This window comes from Corvus hawaiiensis, chromosome 15 (assembly GCF_020740725.1).
Source record: "Corvus hawaiiensis isolate bCorHaw1 chromosome 15, bCorHaw1.pri.cur, whole genome shotgun sequence".
Taxonomy (NCBI): domain Eukaryota; kingdom Metazoa; phylum Chordata; class Aves; order Passeriformes; family Corvidae; genus Corvus; species Corvus hawaiiensis.
The window spans coordinates 13598407-13615603 of record NC_063227.1 but is presented as its reverse complement, the minus strand read 5'-3'; the positions used below and the strand labels follow the sequence as shown (position 1 = coordinate 13615603).

General features: G+C 37.6%; 1 protein-coding gene across 4 annotated transcripts in view; it reads left to right on the top strand.

Moving 5' to 3' along the window:
• Nucleotides 1-17197, top strand: part of GABRB2 (gamma-aminobutyric acid type A receptor subunit beta2) — a 162219-nt gene that overhangs the window by 76954 nt on the left and 68068 nt on the right. For all 4 annotated transcript variants that reach the window (XM_048319465.1, XM_048319463.1, XM_048319466.1 and 1 more), the window contains one exon: nt 7246-7328. In XM_048319465.1, the coding sequence (XP_048175422.1) occupies nt 7246-7328 (83 nt within the window). The remainder of the gene's footprint in view (nt 1-7245; nt 7329-17197) is intronic.

Sequence of the window (17197 nt, the reverse complement as noted above, 5' to 3'; positions counted from 1 at the left end):
CTCTAGAAAGTTTCGGTAAATGGGACACTCAAGACATCCTGGGCAATGGTGGTAACTCCAAGGCACCAGTGTTAGCACATAATGATGTAGTTGCGGATCTACTTGGAGGAGGATTTTTCCCTTACTCATTTTCTATCATGGTGAGCAACTCACCCATGGCTGTGTGTACCACATCACTTTGACATGCTACTTAAATAGTTTCTGATGCATTTCAGGGAAGGTCAGGTTGCCTATAGATAGAAAATAGAAGAAGAAATTAAGAAAAGGCGAGTAAACACTTCATTACAAGCTCTGGTGAAGTTCTGTCAGAGCAGAGTGAAGAAGAAAGCAATTGCGTGTTTGAGCTTTTCTTTTTTGCTAGAATTGCAAAGGTATATAGTAGATTGTCTAATGGGGGAAAAGGCTTAGAAAGTAAATGGTCTAATAGAAATCCTACACGGAGGCAGTGCAACTGTCTTTGCATTCCAGTCTGTGTGGATAAGTTTCTAATAAAAATTGAGTTAGGAAGTAATAACCTGTGTCTGGTATTCTACTATGCTTCTTACAGCTCACCTTCATGCTGACTCTTAACTGTCTCCCTGTTTGATTGTTTTTAAAGTGTGACTCCTGTTTTAGGACAGGGAGAATTCATTTTCCTTTTGTCTTGGTGTTTTGTAAGAATTTTATGCGTTACTGCTTTATTGTAAAGGTTGTTGAAAGAAACTTAATAATTTCAAGTGTGTGCTATAGGGTTTTTTACTGACTTTTTCCCACCTTTTTGGATCTGAGAGTAATTCTGCTTATTAAGACTCCACCTACATTTATTATTTCTATTGGCCTTTTCCTGTGGGAAGAGCTGTCTGACTCACAAAAACCAGAAGAATGGGAGCTTTGGGCTCTTATATTACACTTCCATAAGAATTACTAAATAAGCTGCAATCATAAAACTTCTTACTGAAGATTGTTTTGACTTCCACATTAATTTTTAACTCAAGTAGAACTTTTTTCCTCCGGAGCAGTGAAAATACCTTCCACTCAATTTCCTGGAACAAACAAATAACGGGTAATATTCTCAGTTGGTGGTATTTTGTGAGAAGGGAGGATTTTGCAGAAATCAAATACGCAGAAATCAAATACACAGAAACCGTGGATTAAAAACATAATGAAGTGACTGCAGTTTCTGTGTGAGCTCATTATGCAGAACACAAGCTCCTCACTAACAGAGGGAAGTGCAGGTTGTGTCAGCATCACTGGCATCTCCATGGAAGTCAGTTTCCAGGAACCAGCAGTTGCTGGAGGTTGGCTCCTGCAGATGTTTTGGAGGAGAGGGTTGCTATCTTCTAAGACCCATGCAACAGAACATTCAGACACAGGTCCTGGGGTGAAACAAGACACTGTTCTTCGAAAGATGGACATTGGGCTACTGTAGTTGTCACTCTGTTAAGGCTTGTAAAAGTAGCCTGTAGGCAAAGTTCATATTATTTTACCAATGATAATTTGTACTTCCCTATTTCTGTGTTTTTAGAGGCAATATTACCTGCACAATTAGTGCTTTGAAGCAGTGCATATTTTGTGGAGAAATTTTTCTCTAGGTCTTCAGTTAATTAGGAACAGTATCTTTATGTTCCTGGAGTAAAAATTGTTAATGTGGGGTACATTTACAGTCCAATGTACTCCTTAGAGATAATGATTTTAGGCAGTGAGAAATTATTAAAAACCCACCCACCAAATTCATATATCTCCTTGGAAAGTTCTAGCTCTCTTCCATAGTTTGAGAGAGTCTGTATTTAATGTGATATATATCAGAACAACTGGTTTAAAGGTGTTTTGTATATATGATTTATTTTATTCAGTGTGACTTGGATGGTAACAACATAAATTTTTAAGCAAAAGAAAGTGAAATCATGCACTTTTTATTTCAATGCTGACATTATTTGAGTGAAGTAGCAATGTAATTTTCCCAACCAGAATAAGAAACAAATATTTTTTGCAAAATATTTGATAGTAAGACTTTCACGTTTTCAGTGATGGTTAGTAAAGCAAAAGGACTAGGAACTCTGGATAAGTGGAGGAGATGTACTAACTCTTTATTCCAAGGTTGTTTGTTTCATACTACTCACCATGTTCATATTGTTTCATTTTCTTTAAGTCCTGTAGTATTTTAGCATTCTCCCTCTTATTTATTTCTTTTGAAAGGGAGAAGTGAAGTGAATGCTGCAAGGCAAGGATACATTTCTCAGTGATAAAATATTAAAATTATGAAGTGCTCCTCTGAGCTCTTCTGCCATGTTATATAGGTGTTTTTTTCTAGAGAAGAACATATTACTTCAGAGAAAGGTTTGAATAAATTCAGTCTAAAGCTGAGGTTATTGTAGCAGAAGATTTTACTGCAGAGTGATCTGTGCTTTTTGCAAGGATTTAAATTATGAACATGATGTTATGGCTGAATATTGGACATAGTGACAGGATTGTATGCTATCTCACTTAAAGAACAATTTATAGAGCTACATTTATAGCAGTATAGCAGACAATGGAATGGAACAGAACTCTGCAACAAAATTCTAATTTTTCTGTGACAGAATTCTTTTACCATTAAATAAGAGCCAAATTCTCTGGTTTGCCATTACTCTTTGCTGCTGGCATGCAGATGCACAATAGGCTGTACTTCAGCAGAGAAATGCAGAACATCTTCCCAAGAAAGATCAGAGGCATGTAGATTTTAGTTTCCTCTTAAGAATCTGGTATGCTTCTTTTACCAGCAATCTCAACAACAAAACTTAATGAGGTCGAAGTTTCTGTGTGGGTTCTGAATCCCTGTGTTTTATCAGTTACAGAAGTTTTTTTCTCTCTTGTATTACATTTAAATAATGCTTTAGTATCATATCATTCATAATCTTGGCTTGTATTACAGTTATGCCTTCCAGCTTTGACAAACATACTTAGTGCTTTCAGAGAGCACCTTACTGTCCAAGCACACTACAGAAACAAGAGGAAAATATTTACATGTTAATAACAAGTAGATAACAAGATAACAAGTCCCAAATGGAGTAAGAAAAGTGAGCTGTTGGCACTTAGGTTGGAATACTCAGGAAATGTTGAAGGGGTAGTGTTAGAAGAGAGCATATTACAGATTCTGGGTAGCATGTGCTTATCATTTCATCTCAAATAGAGACATCGACATCAATAAAACAGCTGTTCTTTTTTTCCTATAAAACTACACTGAGAAACTAGATGCTGTTTACAGTTGGAAGATTATAGCTGATGAAAGATTCAGTAGCTGAATGTTTAGATTTAATGTTGAATTTTTAGAAACATCACTATTGTTTGGAGCTTGCTACAGCCAACTCTTACCCTATGATCATACAAGGGAAGCTTTTCTGTGAATAAGCAGAAGGAGGAAAAATTCTGTGAACTCTCTAATTAGCAATAAATTCATTTTATTTAAAAGTAGATCTGTTAGTATGTCTAACAACCTTGACATATGTTTAAATCCAGTATTATCATCCAGGAGAGAGATTTATCCCACTGATGTTTTGTTCCCAGAATTTCCAGGTATTTGAAATTGGTTCTGCTGGCTGCTGCTGTCATAGGTATTTCCAACTGTCATGCAGGAGGACTTTTTCCAAGAAGTGAAGGTGAACAGTGGGTTTAGCTGCAGTACATTATGTCAGTAACTAATTTAGAGAGTTCCTGACTCCCAGTCACCGCACACAGAGAATTCTTACAAAGTCCTTGATGAAGACATTCAGTCTGTTGTCCTTGTGAGCTCTTTGGATTGCTCCTGATGTTGCTAATGGGGAGTCAGCTTTCTGAAGCAGAATTTTATACTGCTTTCAACAGGATATATGTGCATACGTTTAGAGAAAGAATTAGTCTTTGTATTTTCCTAGGCTTCAGCTCTGTCTTTGACTCCATAGGATCATGATCTGTTAGAGCTAGTACAGGAGAGAAGGGTGTTAGAGAGTTCTTGTACTACCACTGTACTCAGGAGAGCTAACTGAAATTGTCACCATCTTGCTCATCATTTCTGTGTGTCTGTAAACCTGTAATTAAAGGTCAGGCCTGCTTCCTTCCAGGGCAGAGATAAATATCTCTTACTGCTTATTCTCCACAGCTTTGCAAAGCCGTTGCAGCTCCAAGAGGGAGTTGGATTCTGTCCATTCCCACATGTCATTAGCATTGCTCTCCTGTCTTCCAGTGCTGTTTTTTTCTTCACTGGTGATGTCAGAACTGTTTAAGTTGCTATTTTGAATTTCAAATCCCACTTGAACTTGTCAGAAAAGCAAAATCTATAGGATTTTGAAAAACTGTTCTGCATAGAACTCAAACATAAGAACTAATAGCCCTTCTGGGATAGTATTATAATACAGGTATTATATTCTGCCTCACTTTAAGTTTCGAAGTGTTTAAAAAGTTCTTTATGGCCTTCACATGTGAAAGAAGTAGTGCCAATTTCCAGCTCTTATCTGAATCACAAAACCTCCCCAAAGATTTGGAGGTGAACAGATTCTTCAGCTTTCTCAGAAATAATAATTTATCTGAATTATTTTGAATTATTGATGGCAAACTTTACTTTCCATGCAAGTCAGTTGTGGTGCAGATTTTTTGCAATGTTAAAAGTCAGTATTAACAAGTGTGCTTGTTTTAACACATGAAGTTTTCTCTAGGTCTACTTCATAATACTTTATTTAGTCAGTTGAGTGGTGCTTCAGGGTTTGTTTTTTGTGCTTCATCAGTCTACACTCAAAATACAGCTCATAAAAGAGGAAGATGAAAACTCATTTTTGTTGTTAGGAATCATAAAATATCACAAGGTTTCTCTTTCTTTAGCAACAGATGAAAAGATTAGTGTATGAGAGAGACAGTTCTGTGATGTGTTTCATTTCATGTGGTGCTTCTCTGAGTCTTGTTATTCTGTATCATCCCTAATGACTGCAGTGCCTTGAGTCACAGTGTTGTTTTTTTAAAACCTTTCACTTTTTCATTGTTTGTTCTCAAGGTTACATCATGCAAAGCAAAATATTATATTTTTTGCACTAGTACAGGCTGTATAAAAAATATTTCTAATCCTTCTGTGAAAATTGAAACAGCTCTGCTCTGGGGGAAAGGCTTTGGGCCTGTTTCAAGTATTCCCAACTTCTAAACTGAACTGCTGTTTCTTCCTCTGTCTGAAAAGGTGTGGGTCATGTCTCCTGCCTTTAAAAGTATTCCAAGGTGGTAATTCTTCCACTCTCTTGCTTTGGTAATTTGATTTACATAATCACCATGAATTGCAAACCACTAAGAATTATCCAAAGGTAGTTTTGTTGTTTAAATAATTATGAAGATGAAAGAACTTTTTCTACTTTACTATAAATGTGAAAAGTCAGGCTAAAAATATGAGAGAGGTATGAGGAGAGGAAAGGACAGACTTCTGATTTTATTTCAGTGGATTTGCATTATGACTAAGAAGGAACAAGCAAGTTGAATTAAATACATTATTCAAAACTTCTGTTTTGGCTTGATTAAGTCTCTGCTCTACCTATAATTTTCCTTACTGTGTCACTTTACATTCTGGTGAGGTAGGTGCATTGTGTCTTTTAATGATTCGCTAATGTTCCCTATAGAGCTTTTATCCCAGCTGTCTGCAGCCTTTGGCCCCTCTGGTCATTTTTTTTGCACCGAAAAATCCTACAGAAATGTGTGAGAATTTTGAGTTCTCCACTCCATCAGAGTGAACAAACACTTTGCTGAGGGTAGCATGGGCTGGGGGTTGTCTCTGTGTCGAACCCCTGGATCCGGTAGACTCTCGTAGGAAGTATTTAGTGAAGAGAAAGCTATGAGAAAACTTAGTAGTAAACCAGGTTAGCTTTTACCACAATTCTTTACTGCATTTAAACCTTGGCTGTAAGTCTGTGCTCTGCCTTTTCCTTTGTGAACTACTGAAACTCTTGTAAAACTGCTGACTATAATATACAGGTAGCTATGGAAATAACTGAGGAAATCAAAACAACAAACCTCCCCACAAAAAAAGCCAAACATAACCCAACAAAAAACATGAGCTGTAATTTTTTTCTGGTCTCACTATACCTTTCTTGAAGTTTGCCCCAAAATAATCAGTCTTACATTGATACTGGAACAGGGCAATTTCTTTGATTTTTCTTTAAATTTAAAAATAAGGAAACAAGTATGAACTGCCAAGAGGTTTTTTTTACCAATATGTGCTGCTGCTTGCTCCATTTGCATTTCATAGAAACGCACATGTATTCCCCAGCAGTCTGATTTTGTTGAAAGCTGGAAGGGTTTCACTAAGAGGAGCCATAGGAGTCTTTTCCCTCTGCTTTTGTACTACTCCAAAAAGCTTTCTTGTGAAGCATCTCTGATAACACACACTGATTAAAAACATATTTTCCAAAACAATTCTGTGAATACCCCTGTATGGAATGAGGAAAGAACGTGGTGCCAAAAAATGTTCCTCTTCCCCAAGAGACCAATACAGTAGGATAGCAAGGATACTTACGAAGATTCCTAAGTGCCTTGTAGAAATAGTTGCTAGTGAATGTTGAGTGAATTTTGACCAGGCAACTGTAATTTTCTGCCACTAATGAACACTTTTTAGGTATTCAAGGAGAAAAAATAAGATCTATCAAAGGAAAGAGTTCTCTGAAGTCTTTTTGTCAGAACAAAGAATGTACAAGAAGTTTTTAAACTGTTCTTGAATATTCTAAATATCTAGTATGAAAGGCCAGTAGTAAACTTCATACATGAGACAGGATTTTGAGAAGGAAAGTGTTGGTTACCCAATCTCTCATTAATGCCTTGGAAAGACATTGATCCTGTAATGTCTTAGTTTTTGCATATACTGTAGGCACTCCATCTAGTCCATCTTGGTCCCATTGTGGAGATCATCATCTTGGATTTTACGATTTGAGCTAATTCATTTGGTCAGTCTTTCAGCTTGAAGAAAGCTTGTACAATGCTGCTCTCAATGTCCAATGCTCTCATTTTTTTAATGGTGTGGAAGCAGATTCCCCAGGTGCTTTGGCCACTCAGCTGTACTTTAAACACAGCAGAAAATACTTGTGTTGAGGGGAAGCTGTGCATGACCACCAGGCTGGGATAACCTTCCTGAGACAGCAATAGTTACAAGCAAGCAGCAGACATGGTATTCAACCAAACCAGGCAGAGCATTATTTATGTGGAAATACAGCTTCTTCTTTCAACAAAGTGTGATCAAGGAAAGATTGGAACAAGGCATATTAACAAACTCTTCTCTTTCCTTCCCAGAATTACGACAACAGCTGCTTGTATGATGGACCTGCGGAGATATCCACTGGATGAGCAAAACTGCACACTGGAGATTGAAAGCTGTAAGTACTTCTGCAAATCCTACTTATTCTGTGGTCAACTGCTTCAGAGGTTTTATTTTTGTCGGGTTCTGTTTTTTTCAGGTTTTGTTTGGGGTTTTTTTTTACATGCTACTAACCCAGTTGTCTTTCTGTCTGATGATGTTTAGATCCTTGTAAACACGTGAAAAAAATAGCTTTCCAGATGGAATTTGTGGCACAAGGATTAGCAAAAGTTATTCTGTGTTTTGACGGACAATTTACAGCTTTAAAAGTCTCATTCAAATGCCTTGTTGGAGTTCATGTGAGGAGCACAAGGATTATTATCAGTTCTTTATCCTCCTTTACTGCTGAACTGTGTGGCAGCTTGTTTCCATTTATAAACGAAGGCAAGAGGTTAGAATTGTCCTTGAAATAGGTGTTTTGTGGGTTTTTTCCTAACCACTGTGCTGTAGTTAAAATTTCAATGCATGTAAACATATATACTGATTTAATGGCTGGTGTCTATTGAACTTTTTATATAAACAAAACTTGTGAAGTAAAACCTCTCTTTTCTCTGAAAAAGATTCATGATCACTTTTATAATGACAATATTGCAAGCACATTGACACTCTAATTAAGATTATATCAGCACTTTTAAGATTACTGTCACATTTTAATATACAGTACACAAGTATGTGTATTTTTAAAATAACTTCTGTATTATGAAATATGTGGTATTTCAATGTTTAATTTGTGCTCCAGTCTGGTAAGAACTTGGTACAGCTGAACTTCTGTTTGAGAAAGCATTTAAGAATACGCTTTACATTTGTGTCCAAATTTCATTCATTTTACTGGAATTTACATATATGCTAAAATTCTTGTGACACTGTTGCCTGAAATAATTTCTATGCATAAGTAAGCAGAGTGATACTATCATTAAAATTCTGTATACTGATATTCACAAGCAGCAAATGTAGTGATGGACTTTGCTCTGAGAGTGGATAAAATCTAGTTTGTTTGGGATCTTTTTGTAGCTCAGTATAGAATTTCCATTGATAGCATTTGATTCAGAATGCCATACCTGCAGCCAGCTATTATACAACCAGTATATAGGTGGCATATATATAGGCTGATTATAATGTGTGAGAAAACTATTGGCATAATTCAGGCTTACAGAGATTTTTATTGAGAAAGTTTTTGCTGTAACAGTGTCTTTTAATTGTTCTTGCAGCAAGGACCTCCTATTTTTCTATTTTCCAATTGTGTGTGTAAGGTGGAAAGCTGGAGAGTCAAAGGAAATCCTTTCTCTCTGTTCACAGCATTGTTTAAATGGCCAACATGGTCTTGCCATTTCTCTGCATTGCTAAGATGACTAAGTCTTATTGGGATTCACAAACTAGTTATCCCATCTTTCATCCTTTCACAACCCACTGTGGAAAGTATTCACAGGAAATACCTGCCAGGTCAGTCCTTATGAAAAGCAGAAAATTATGTCTCTACTTTTCAGTGAGAGCACTTGTTCTCATTCAGACTTAGAATGTGGGACTTGTAAATTGAAATTTCCCTTTCATCTGTTTTGGAGTAGAGGTTTGGTGCAGATCACTTATCTTTCAAGAAACAATCCTAAACACCGAGGTATTGAGCTCTCAAATTGTTGTTCCACTTGGTATGAAAACTTAATGCTCATTATATCATAGAAAGTGTAGGTGTTGAATTTACCATAGAAGTTGGGATGCCTGGAACAGAGGTCATTTGTGAATTTGTGAGCTCTGTTGCAGCATCGCAAAGGTAAAATGAATTTAAATCAGGATACTGCATGTAGCCAGCCTATCTTTCATGGCAATAATAAAGTCCACTAAAGAATGTGGATAAAGTAACACTTGAACTGTGTTTTGAAGCACAGTCACGCTGCTTTAGAAAATGATTGGTCTTCATAAACATCATTCTGTCCTGATGAAAACCTGTCTGTCTACTCTTTGTGAATCACTTCAGGCAAAAATGCTGGTAGGTAGATGGGCAGGGTGAATAAAATTGAAAGTAACTTTCCAAGTCATTCAATGCAGGTGCTGGAGTCATAATCACTTCTAAAAAGTGGTTAAGCTGCATGCCTGAATAAGATTGGTTTCTTGCCCTACTGATCCTGTTGGATGCCTGTTTCACCACTGCTTTCTTGTAGTGATTAGGTATTCTATAAATTCTATCCCAAGTGTTTTCTTCCCTATGAAGGTGTGAAATTAATACTCACTGCTTGGGCCTACAATTTTTTTTTAATTCAGTGTCTTCCCTAGCTTTCCTGGGACCTTCATAACACATTTAATGAAAACACTGATAGTTTCTCATAGAATTCATTTCATGAAACTGAATATTTCAGTCTTTTTTAGCTTTCTCATGCAGGAGTGTGTTAAGAGAAATGCAGAACTGGCATTAGTTCTTCATTAGGAATAACTAGTACCTTAAACAGTGTCCCAGATGAAATCCATATTACACTATGGCATTAATCCTGCCCTTCTTCAAAGAGCCATCTCTGCTTTTCTGCTTCTCTGCTTTCTGAATATTACAGGTGAGAGTCTTTCCTGCAACAGTACAGTAAGGTCTCCCTTCCTCACTCATTTTCCAGCAGTGGGTTCTTCATAGCTTTTCAAAGAATTTTTTTGCATAGTGCTAACATGACTTGGCATTTCATAACACTGTTTACATCAGTCAATGTTCTTAATATTGCTACAGTCCTCAAGGTTATCCAGGTCTTGTTATATTTGTTCTGATCATCCTCAGTCTTAAAAATGCCTGCAGATTTTGTTTAATTAGAAATTTCATTAACACACAAATACTAAAGAATATTAATGTCAAGAAGAAAGAGCTTTGCTTATAGTCATTCTCTGTATTAAGCATGACCTTCCAGTGCAGTACAATTTCCTACATACCTTTTACATATCTATATTGTCTTTTCTTAGTTAGTCTTATACCAAATACTTCTGAGAAATCCAGTTCAGATATACTTTGTTTAAAAAAGGAGTTATTGTCAAGTCAGGTCATTTGAGTTGTAATGAGAGACTTTTATTCCATTTCAATGCATGTTAATGTCTCTGAAGTCCTTCCATTCTTTCTCTGCTTCCTCCTTCCTTTCCTCCCCTCATCCTCTTACTGATGCCAGAGTTGAATGCCTTCTTAAATCCCTGAGCTGCTTTTTTTTTCATGTCATAGTGTTTACTGAAATTTTCACCAATATAAAGTTTTTGTTAACCTAGATTTACATAAGTCTAGATTAATTTGCAAAGTAGAAATTCTCGTGGAAAAGGGTCGTATATAAAATATAAAACATTACATAGATGGGGGTGATTATCATCTATTAAGATACAATAGAGAGCATTTTTCCTATTTCAGTCTAGGACAGTCCTAGTGAGATGCTGAAAGTGTAAGAGAGGACTATTTCCCACTAGTTCAGAGAGTATCAGTTTTGAGAAATGAAATCCTGGGTTTTTTCCATGTATAACTAGCTACACTCTGAGGTCCTTTAAAGGCAGAAGCTTGTTGAATGTTCAGTTTTGCTAAGATGCTTTTAAAACTGTGGGCTGTCATGTCCAAGGGGGTCTACTCTGAGCTAGTCGTCTTCTCCCTTTCTTTTGTTATTCTCCAACATACTGAACAACAGGGTTGTAATACCAGAGGGAAATCAATTTTCCTATATAGTCATTTTTTAGTTTCCCAACTTGCAGGCAACAGAGGGCTTTTTCCTTTTTAGCTGAATATTGACTTGACTCAGTAAATACCTCTCTGTTCTGTACCCTACCTCTGCCACTGCAGTTTGTATTGCTGAGTTTCTGATGATTCTTGAGAATAATTTTATTTCCCTGCTGTTTCCTGCCTCTCTGGAATTGTAACTGTTGAAAGGAATGTCTCAGCTAATCAACTATAAGACTAGTGAGAGCTCAAAGGCAATAAGAAGTACAAGGGAGTTTGATGAATACTTCATATTCCTATAAACTAATAAAATATCATATTGCACATCCTCTAGCATAACAAATTATTGTGATTCTTTTGAATATTTTTAAATGCAGTTATTCAAGATTCATCTGGTACATCTGGACCTTTGTCCATTTCAATTATGCGGTGCCACATAAAGACAAAAATTTACTTCAATTCCTTCTTCTCTTGTTTCATAATGTGTTTGGCCTAGCTATATTTATGTTATACAGAGGTAAAATTCAGACTCTGCCTTGTGACAGAGGATTTTTTGGAGTTGTTTTTTCCATTTCTTTGTTGCTGTGGAACAAACAAGAATGCACCAAGTTTCTCCTCAGAAGCATATCCTCAGAAACACTTTCCATAGTGTATTAAAGATGTGGCATTAAAGAAGCACACCAAAGCCCTGCTGTCAGAAGCCTTAGCAGACAGGGAGCTCGCCGTGCAGCTATACTGTCCAGGGAAAAGCACTCACAGACAGGTGGGGGAACTGCTTTGTTGATGAATGAGAAATAATTGTTTGCAGGACATTTGATATATGTGAAAGCCTGGGGTGTTTGGAGCAGAAATCGTTAGATTTTTTTTTTCTACTTCATGACAAAACCACCAGAGACGCACACTAGGTTAAAAACTTCCATTGAGTAAGAGAATCTGAAAAAAGCCGGAAACAGAGTCAAAAGAGTATCATTCCTCCCCGTGGCAGTGCAGCCCAGTACCAAACACTTTCTAATCAGATCATCTTCGAAAGCTCATCAACAAGAGAAAGAGAAGTCATCTTTGTGTGCTCAAGGTGACTTTGTGTGCTCAAGGTGACTTTACCAGTACTTTTAAGGTGCTGAAAAGAAATCAAAGCAGCCTTTTGCTGAAGCTTTGAGCACTTTGCAGATGGCTGCTCAGGCAATCGATCAAGGCTGTAATCAGGTCACATGGGACAAATGGTAGAACTCCAGGAGCTGACCAGGCAAGGCTTTTCTGGGTTAGAGGCGAATGTGTTTGATGGCAGGCAAGAAACTCCGCCAATCCCCAGGAGTGGGGTGTTCAATTTATGAGGATACCATGGGAACACGTCACTTTCAACAACTGCACATGACTCTTGGGCCACTGACATCTAGACTTTTAAAAGCTGTTAATTTTTTTTTCTTCCTTTTATCAAACTTAATGTGTATTCCATCCCCTATCTCTCTCCAGCTGAGTCTCTTTTGCATCATGGCCCCTGCAGAGAGGATATTCCTGTATCAGCAGAAGGTGGTCTTGTCAAAGCACACCTTTTTCATCTTGTTCATCCTCTCCATGTTCAGATTTGGATTCTGTGCAAATTCAACCTGTACAGCACTGCGTTTGCAGAAGAAACATGGGTTGTTTAGGAAACAGTGATGAATTCCCCCTATGTCCATTGCCATTTGGGAACCATCAGCTTTAAGTGTGGCTTACTTGGGACAGCTACTTCGTTTTTTATTTGTCGTCAGTAATTTCATCTCAAATATGCTAAGAGAAAAGGTATCATTTCAGTGGCATAAGTTCACTGAAAATGAACAGGAAATCCTTGACTCCTCTTTAGTGTGGAGACAGGATGGTTCAGGAAGAGCTAAAATAATCCCCAGCAGTAGATGCTTTTTCTCGGTAGTCTGAAGAGGGGAAGGAAATTTAGACTCACCATCAGTGCATATGGTCAGGGTGGGCTGTGTACAAGTGAATCAGTGTTTGTAAGGTTTTGATAACACAGCTGGGGACTTTGGTTGGGCTTTCAGACTGGAGTTCAAATAACACCTGAGATATATTACCCTACGGGTATGCAAGAGGGAAGTATTTTCCTTTTTTCATTATATCTCAGTACATCTTTGCAGCAGCCTCTGCATCCTGGGAGCTCTCATAGCACAAACAAGGTGATATATTGTTTGCAAATGAAGAACAAATTGTGCATGAGTTCTGCAACAGACTCTTAATGCTTTCAAGATACCTGGAGTTAAATCTAAAAGGGAATGCAGTGTACAAATATCTAATCTGTGCCTATCAGCCCAGACCATACCAGCAACAGAGATTTACACAAAAAATTCATAATTTTAAGTGCTTTTTTTTTTATTTTCTATCATTCTAGAGTTGAATATGGAAAACATATATAATCATTGTCATAGGTTAGCAAGCTAAGTCTTGGAAGTGATGTTCTTCCTACAGCTTTCTCTATGACCTGACAGAACCTATCAGCTGGCCAGTTTGAATATGGACAATTCTTTAAGCCACTTAAAATTATGACCGCCTCTGTGATCCACACTTAAGAATAGACAAACTCCCCCCCAAGCTCTCTCTCGTTTCCGGCGCTGGGACAGGTGGCTGCGGGGCCAGCGGGCCCAGCCCAGGCTGGGCCGGGCCACGGCTCCAGGATGACCCCCCCCCCAGCCGGGTTGTGGGCAGCCAAAGCGGCTCGGTTCCCCCCCCCCCCCCCCCCTCCACTGCAGCCAAGATTTCAGCAAAAGCGGGCAGAGTTCAGGTGACCAACAGCGATAAGCAACATTCCAGCTGCAAGGCTGAGATGAGATTAACCCTTTTATTGCTGTGAAGAGCTGAAAACCTGAGGGAACAGAAAGAGGAGATGCTTAAAGCTGAAAGTCTGTTGTGAAGCTATGATATATCAGAGTATCCCGTTGTAATTTCATGAAGATATGGAGGGTGGAGTGTTCAACTCGCAAGCAAAAGCACCTGTGCTGAAATAGGCAGATGCTGTCGCAGCTGTAATTTCATGAGAAGTTTGGACAGGGAGAGATGGAAGCGATGAGGACTTTTGCTCCAAATGGGAAAGGAGAAAACCTCAGTTCCTAGAGATGCTCCCAGAGATAGTCCTAAAGAAGAAGATGAGGAAGACCCTTTGCTCCCAGGGAAGGAGAAGGGCCTCTGTTCTTAGAGATGAAATGCTCCCAGAGATGGGTGAAGAGAACTTTTGTTTCTGAATGGCTCAACCTTAAAATTGTACCCCAAAAAACTTCAAGAGTGGACCCTCAAAAGCAGTTGCGGGAAAAGCTGCAAGTCGCGGGAAGGGACTCACATGCGAGCAGAGAGACTCCTCTTCCTAAATGGACTGAACAAAGTTATTCGGAAGTGGGCGGCTGTCTCGTGATAATGTTTTCATGGCATGAGCAGAGAGACTTCTCTTTCTAAATGGACTGAACAAGGTTATTATGGAAGTGGTAAACAGACTGAACATCTTAAGGGTTGTCTTTTTACATTGTCAGTGGGAGAAGGGAGGAAGGTGGGGGGAGGAGAGTTCTGAAGGTGTGGTATAAATTTTTTTTTTCCTTCTTTTAGGTCTGTTAATAAACTTCTTTATATTCTTTCAAGTTTGGTGCCTGCTTTGCGTTTCTCCTAATTCTTATCTCACAGCAGATAAACAGTAATGAGTATTTTGAGCCAAACCACTACACTAAATTGGTGTTTCTGCCCGGTTACAAACCCAACCCGCTACAATCATAAAGACACAGAAACAAAATGTGAATGGTTTTAAAACTTTTAATGCATTTTGCCTTTTATATTCAGTTTGAACAAGAGTAAAATTTTCTTTATTACAAATAACCCTGTGTTTTATCAAGGGATTATTGGAAATGAAAAGGGCCCTTTTCAAAAAGTCCATATTCAGAAAGTATCAAATATATTTGCTAAGGTTTGGGGGGAAAAATTACATGTCCAGGAAGGCATCTCTGATGGTGCAGATAGATATTTTCCAAAAGAAAAGAAAATACTTCTAACAAAAGCTGATTAACTTATATCCAATAAATTATGTCGAAGTATGGAAAGCTAATGAGTTAGCACTTTATAGTCCTGTTTTGAGAAGGTATGAATTTTACAAGATAAATATTCACCATTTTTTGTTTTAATTTTTAGAATCTCAGTTATAAAATGTTATATTTTAGGCAAATTTTTTTCAGCAGGTCTGGTATTCTTTTCAAATGCCTTGTAACTGGTGACTTCTTCAAGAAAAATAAGTACTTATAAGTGCTATTGGAAAAGTCATGTGATATTGTTACATACCTTAGCAGGGTGTAGTGTATGATCTGAGATTATACGGGTTTTTTTATCTTCTTTGGAGTGCACGTGTGGTTAGGTTCTTCATTGTAAGGGACAGAAGTGGTACTGAAAGCTAATAATGGCTTATTCTCCATGGTATCAGGTTACTCAAGCAGTCTATTATCTTTTTCAAAATGAAATCGTTTCTTCAACATGCTATAGCTTTTATGAAATAGTAATATTTATCATGTGCTGGAATCCCTTGATCTCAGGTCTTTTGCTTTAGAAGACAATGCAAAAACTGACTATCACACAGTGATTACATACTTGGGAAAAGAAGTGAAATATGTTTCTACAATCATTTTATTCCCTAAGATAGTGGTTTTTTACCAATATATAACTACAGTTGTCTTTTGTTCATCAATTACATTAAGGAATTAATATAATTTTTTTAGATGAGTTTTTGAAACATCCAGGGGCAGGAGGGCACTTGTTTGAGACTGTTGTCAGTCTGATCTCTATTTGCCCTTGGTCACTGATAGCAACTCAAACAGTTAATGCTAGTGCTCTTGCTAATGCTGTTCAGCTAATGCTGAATTAATTAAGCGGGAGAAAGATGAGAAAATCAATATTTGAGTCACTGCAAAACTGTGGATTCAGATGAAATTTGGCAAGCCATTTTGGCCTGTTTACAAAACAACAGCAACAAAGAAAACGGGATCAACTATTACCCTACCCTGGCAAAGTGTCCCTTCTTTCCACATGGACCGCAGTTGGACTGGGGCGAGATGTAGCAAGGCTCATTAAGATCCATCTCTAAAAAGAATTCAATTTGCTGCTTTAGGAGCAAGCCAAATGACCAGACTGGTGAGTGTGCTCTGTATTTGGGTCACTGATGTTGGTCCATTTGGCCTAAGTTTCTAGAATAGGAATTGAAGATTCATCTCTCAAATATGAGCTTAACCCTCCTCAGTGGCTTTTGTAAAAGAAAAGAAATATCTATATTCTCCAGCAGGGTTGGAGGTTTTTTGTTTGGGTGATTTAGTTTCATTTTTTTTCCAAACGCCAAGTTTTCTTTACTTTTTCTTACTGACGCTCAAATGCAAAATATTGCATCATTGGTCACTGAACAAGAAAAGAATTTCATTGGTTTTGTTTCAGCAAGTAGAAGCTAGAGTGAATAATAAGATCATCTTTAGTTTTGATTATGACATTAAATTTGGGTTGAAGAAGTGTTGGCCTTTCAAGAAGACAAGCCTAGGAAACATTATTTTACTTTGGTGGAATAGCAGAGAAGAAATTTAATTCGAAGCAGCATTGGTAATGTTAAAAATTACAATCTTTTCATCCCTTGATCACACCTTGCTAATGATGAGAGCGTTGTGAAACAAGTTAATTCTGTTTTCAGTTGCTCATGTTACTTGGTACTGGTAGTCAGGCTGATCAAATTCCACCCATATTTAGCACATACAAGCTACTTCCTCCCACTGGATTCAGTCCCATTTTCCTATGTCTTAAGTTTATGTATTGAAGTCAAAGTTAGTGTTGCTTATGATAGTAATCATTTAAAAATAATTCAGCCTTATATTATCCAACTTTTGGCAGTGCTAGGGGAATTATCCTCTGGCTAATTCTTCTATCTTCCATCAGTCTGAAACCACTGTAGTTGATGTGGGAAAGTGCTACTGCAAATTTGCTAAAATGTTGCATTGGTGTGCAGGTCTACACAGGGAAACTATTCGAGTTTTAGAAATATGTGATACCTATGCCACTCAGAGTATCCACTGTGTTTTTGACACACTGTCCAAAATTATTTGGATGGAAATTCAAGATACCTTTTATGTATGAAAAATTCTAACTTTCTCATGATATGCATTTGTTCTGAGTAAAAATGAAACATGAATAATGCTGTTTTTACACCAAGTAGCCTCAAACATGTTTTGTGAATGAACATTTAT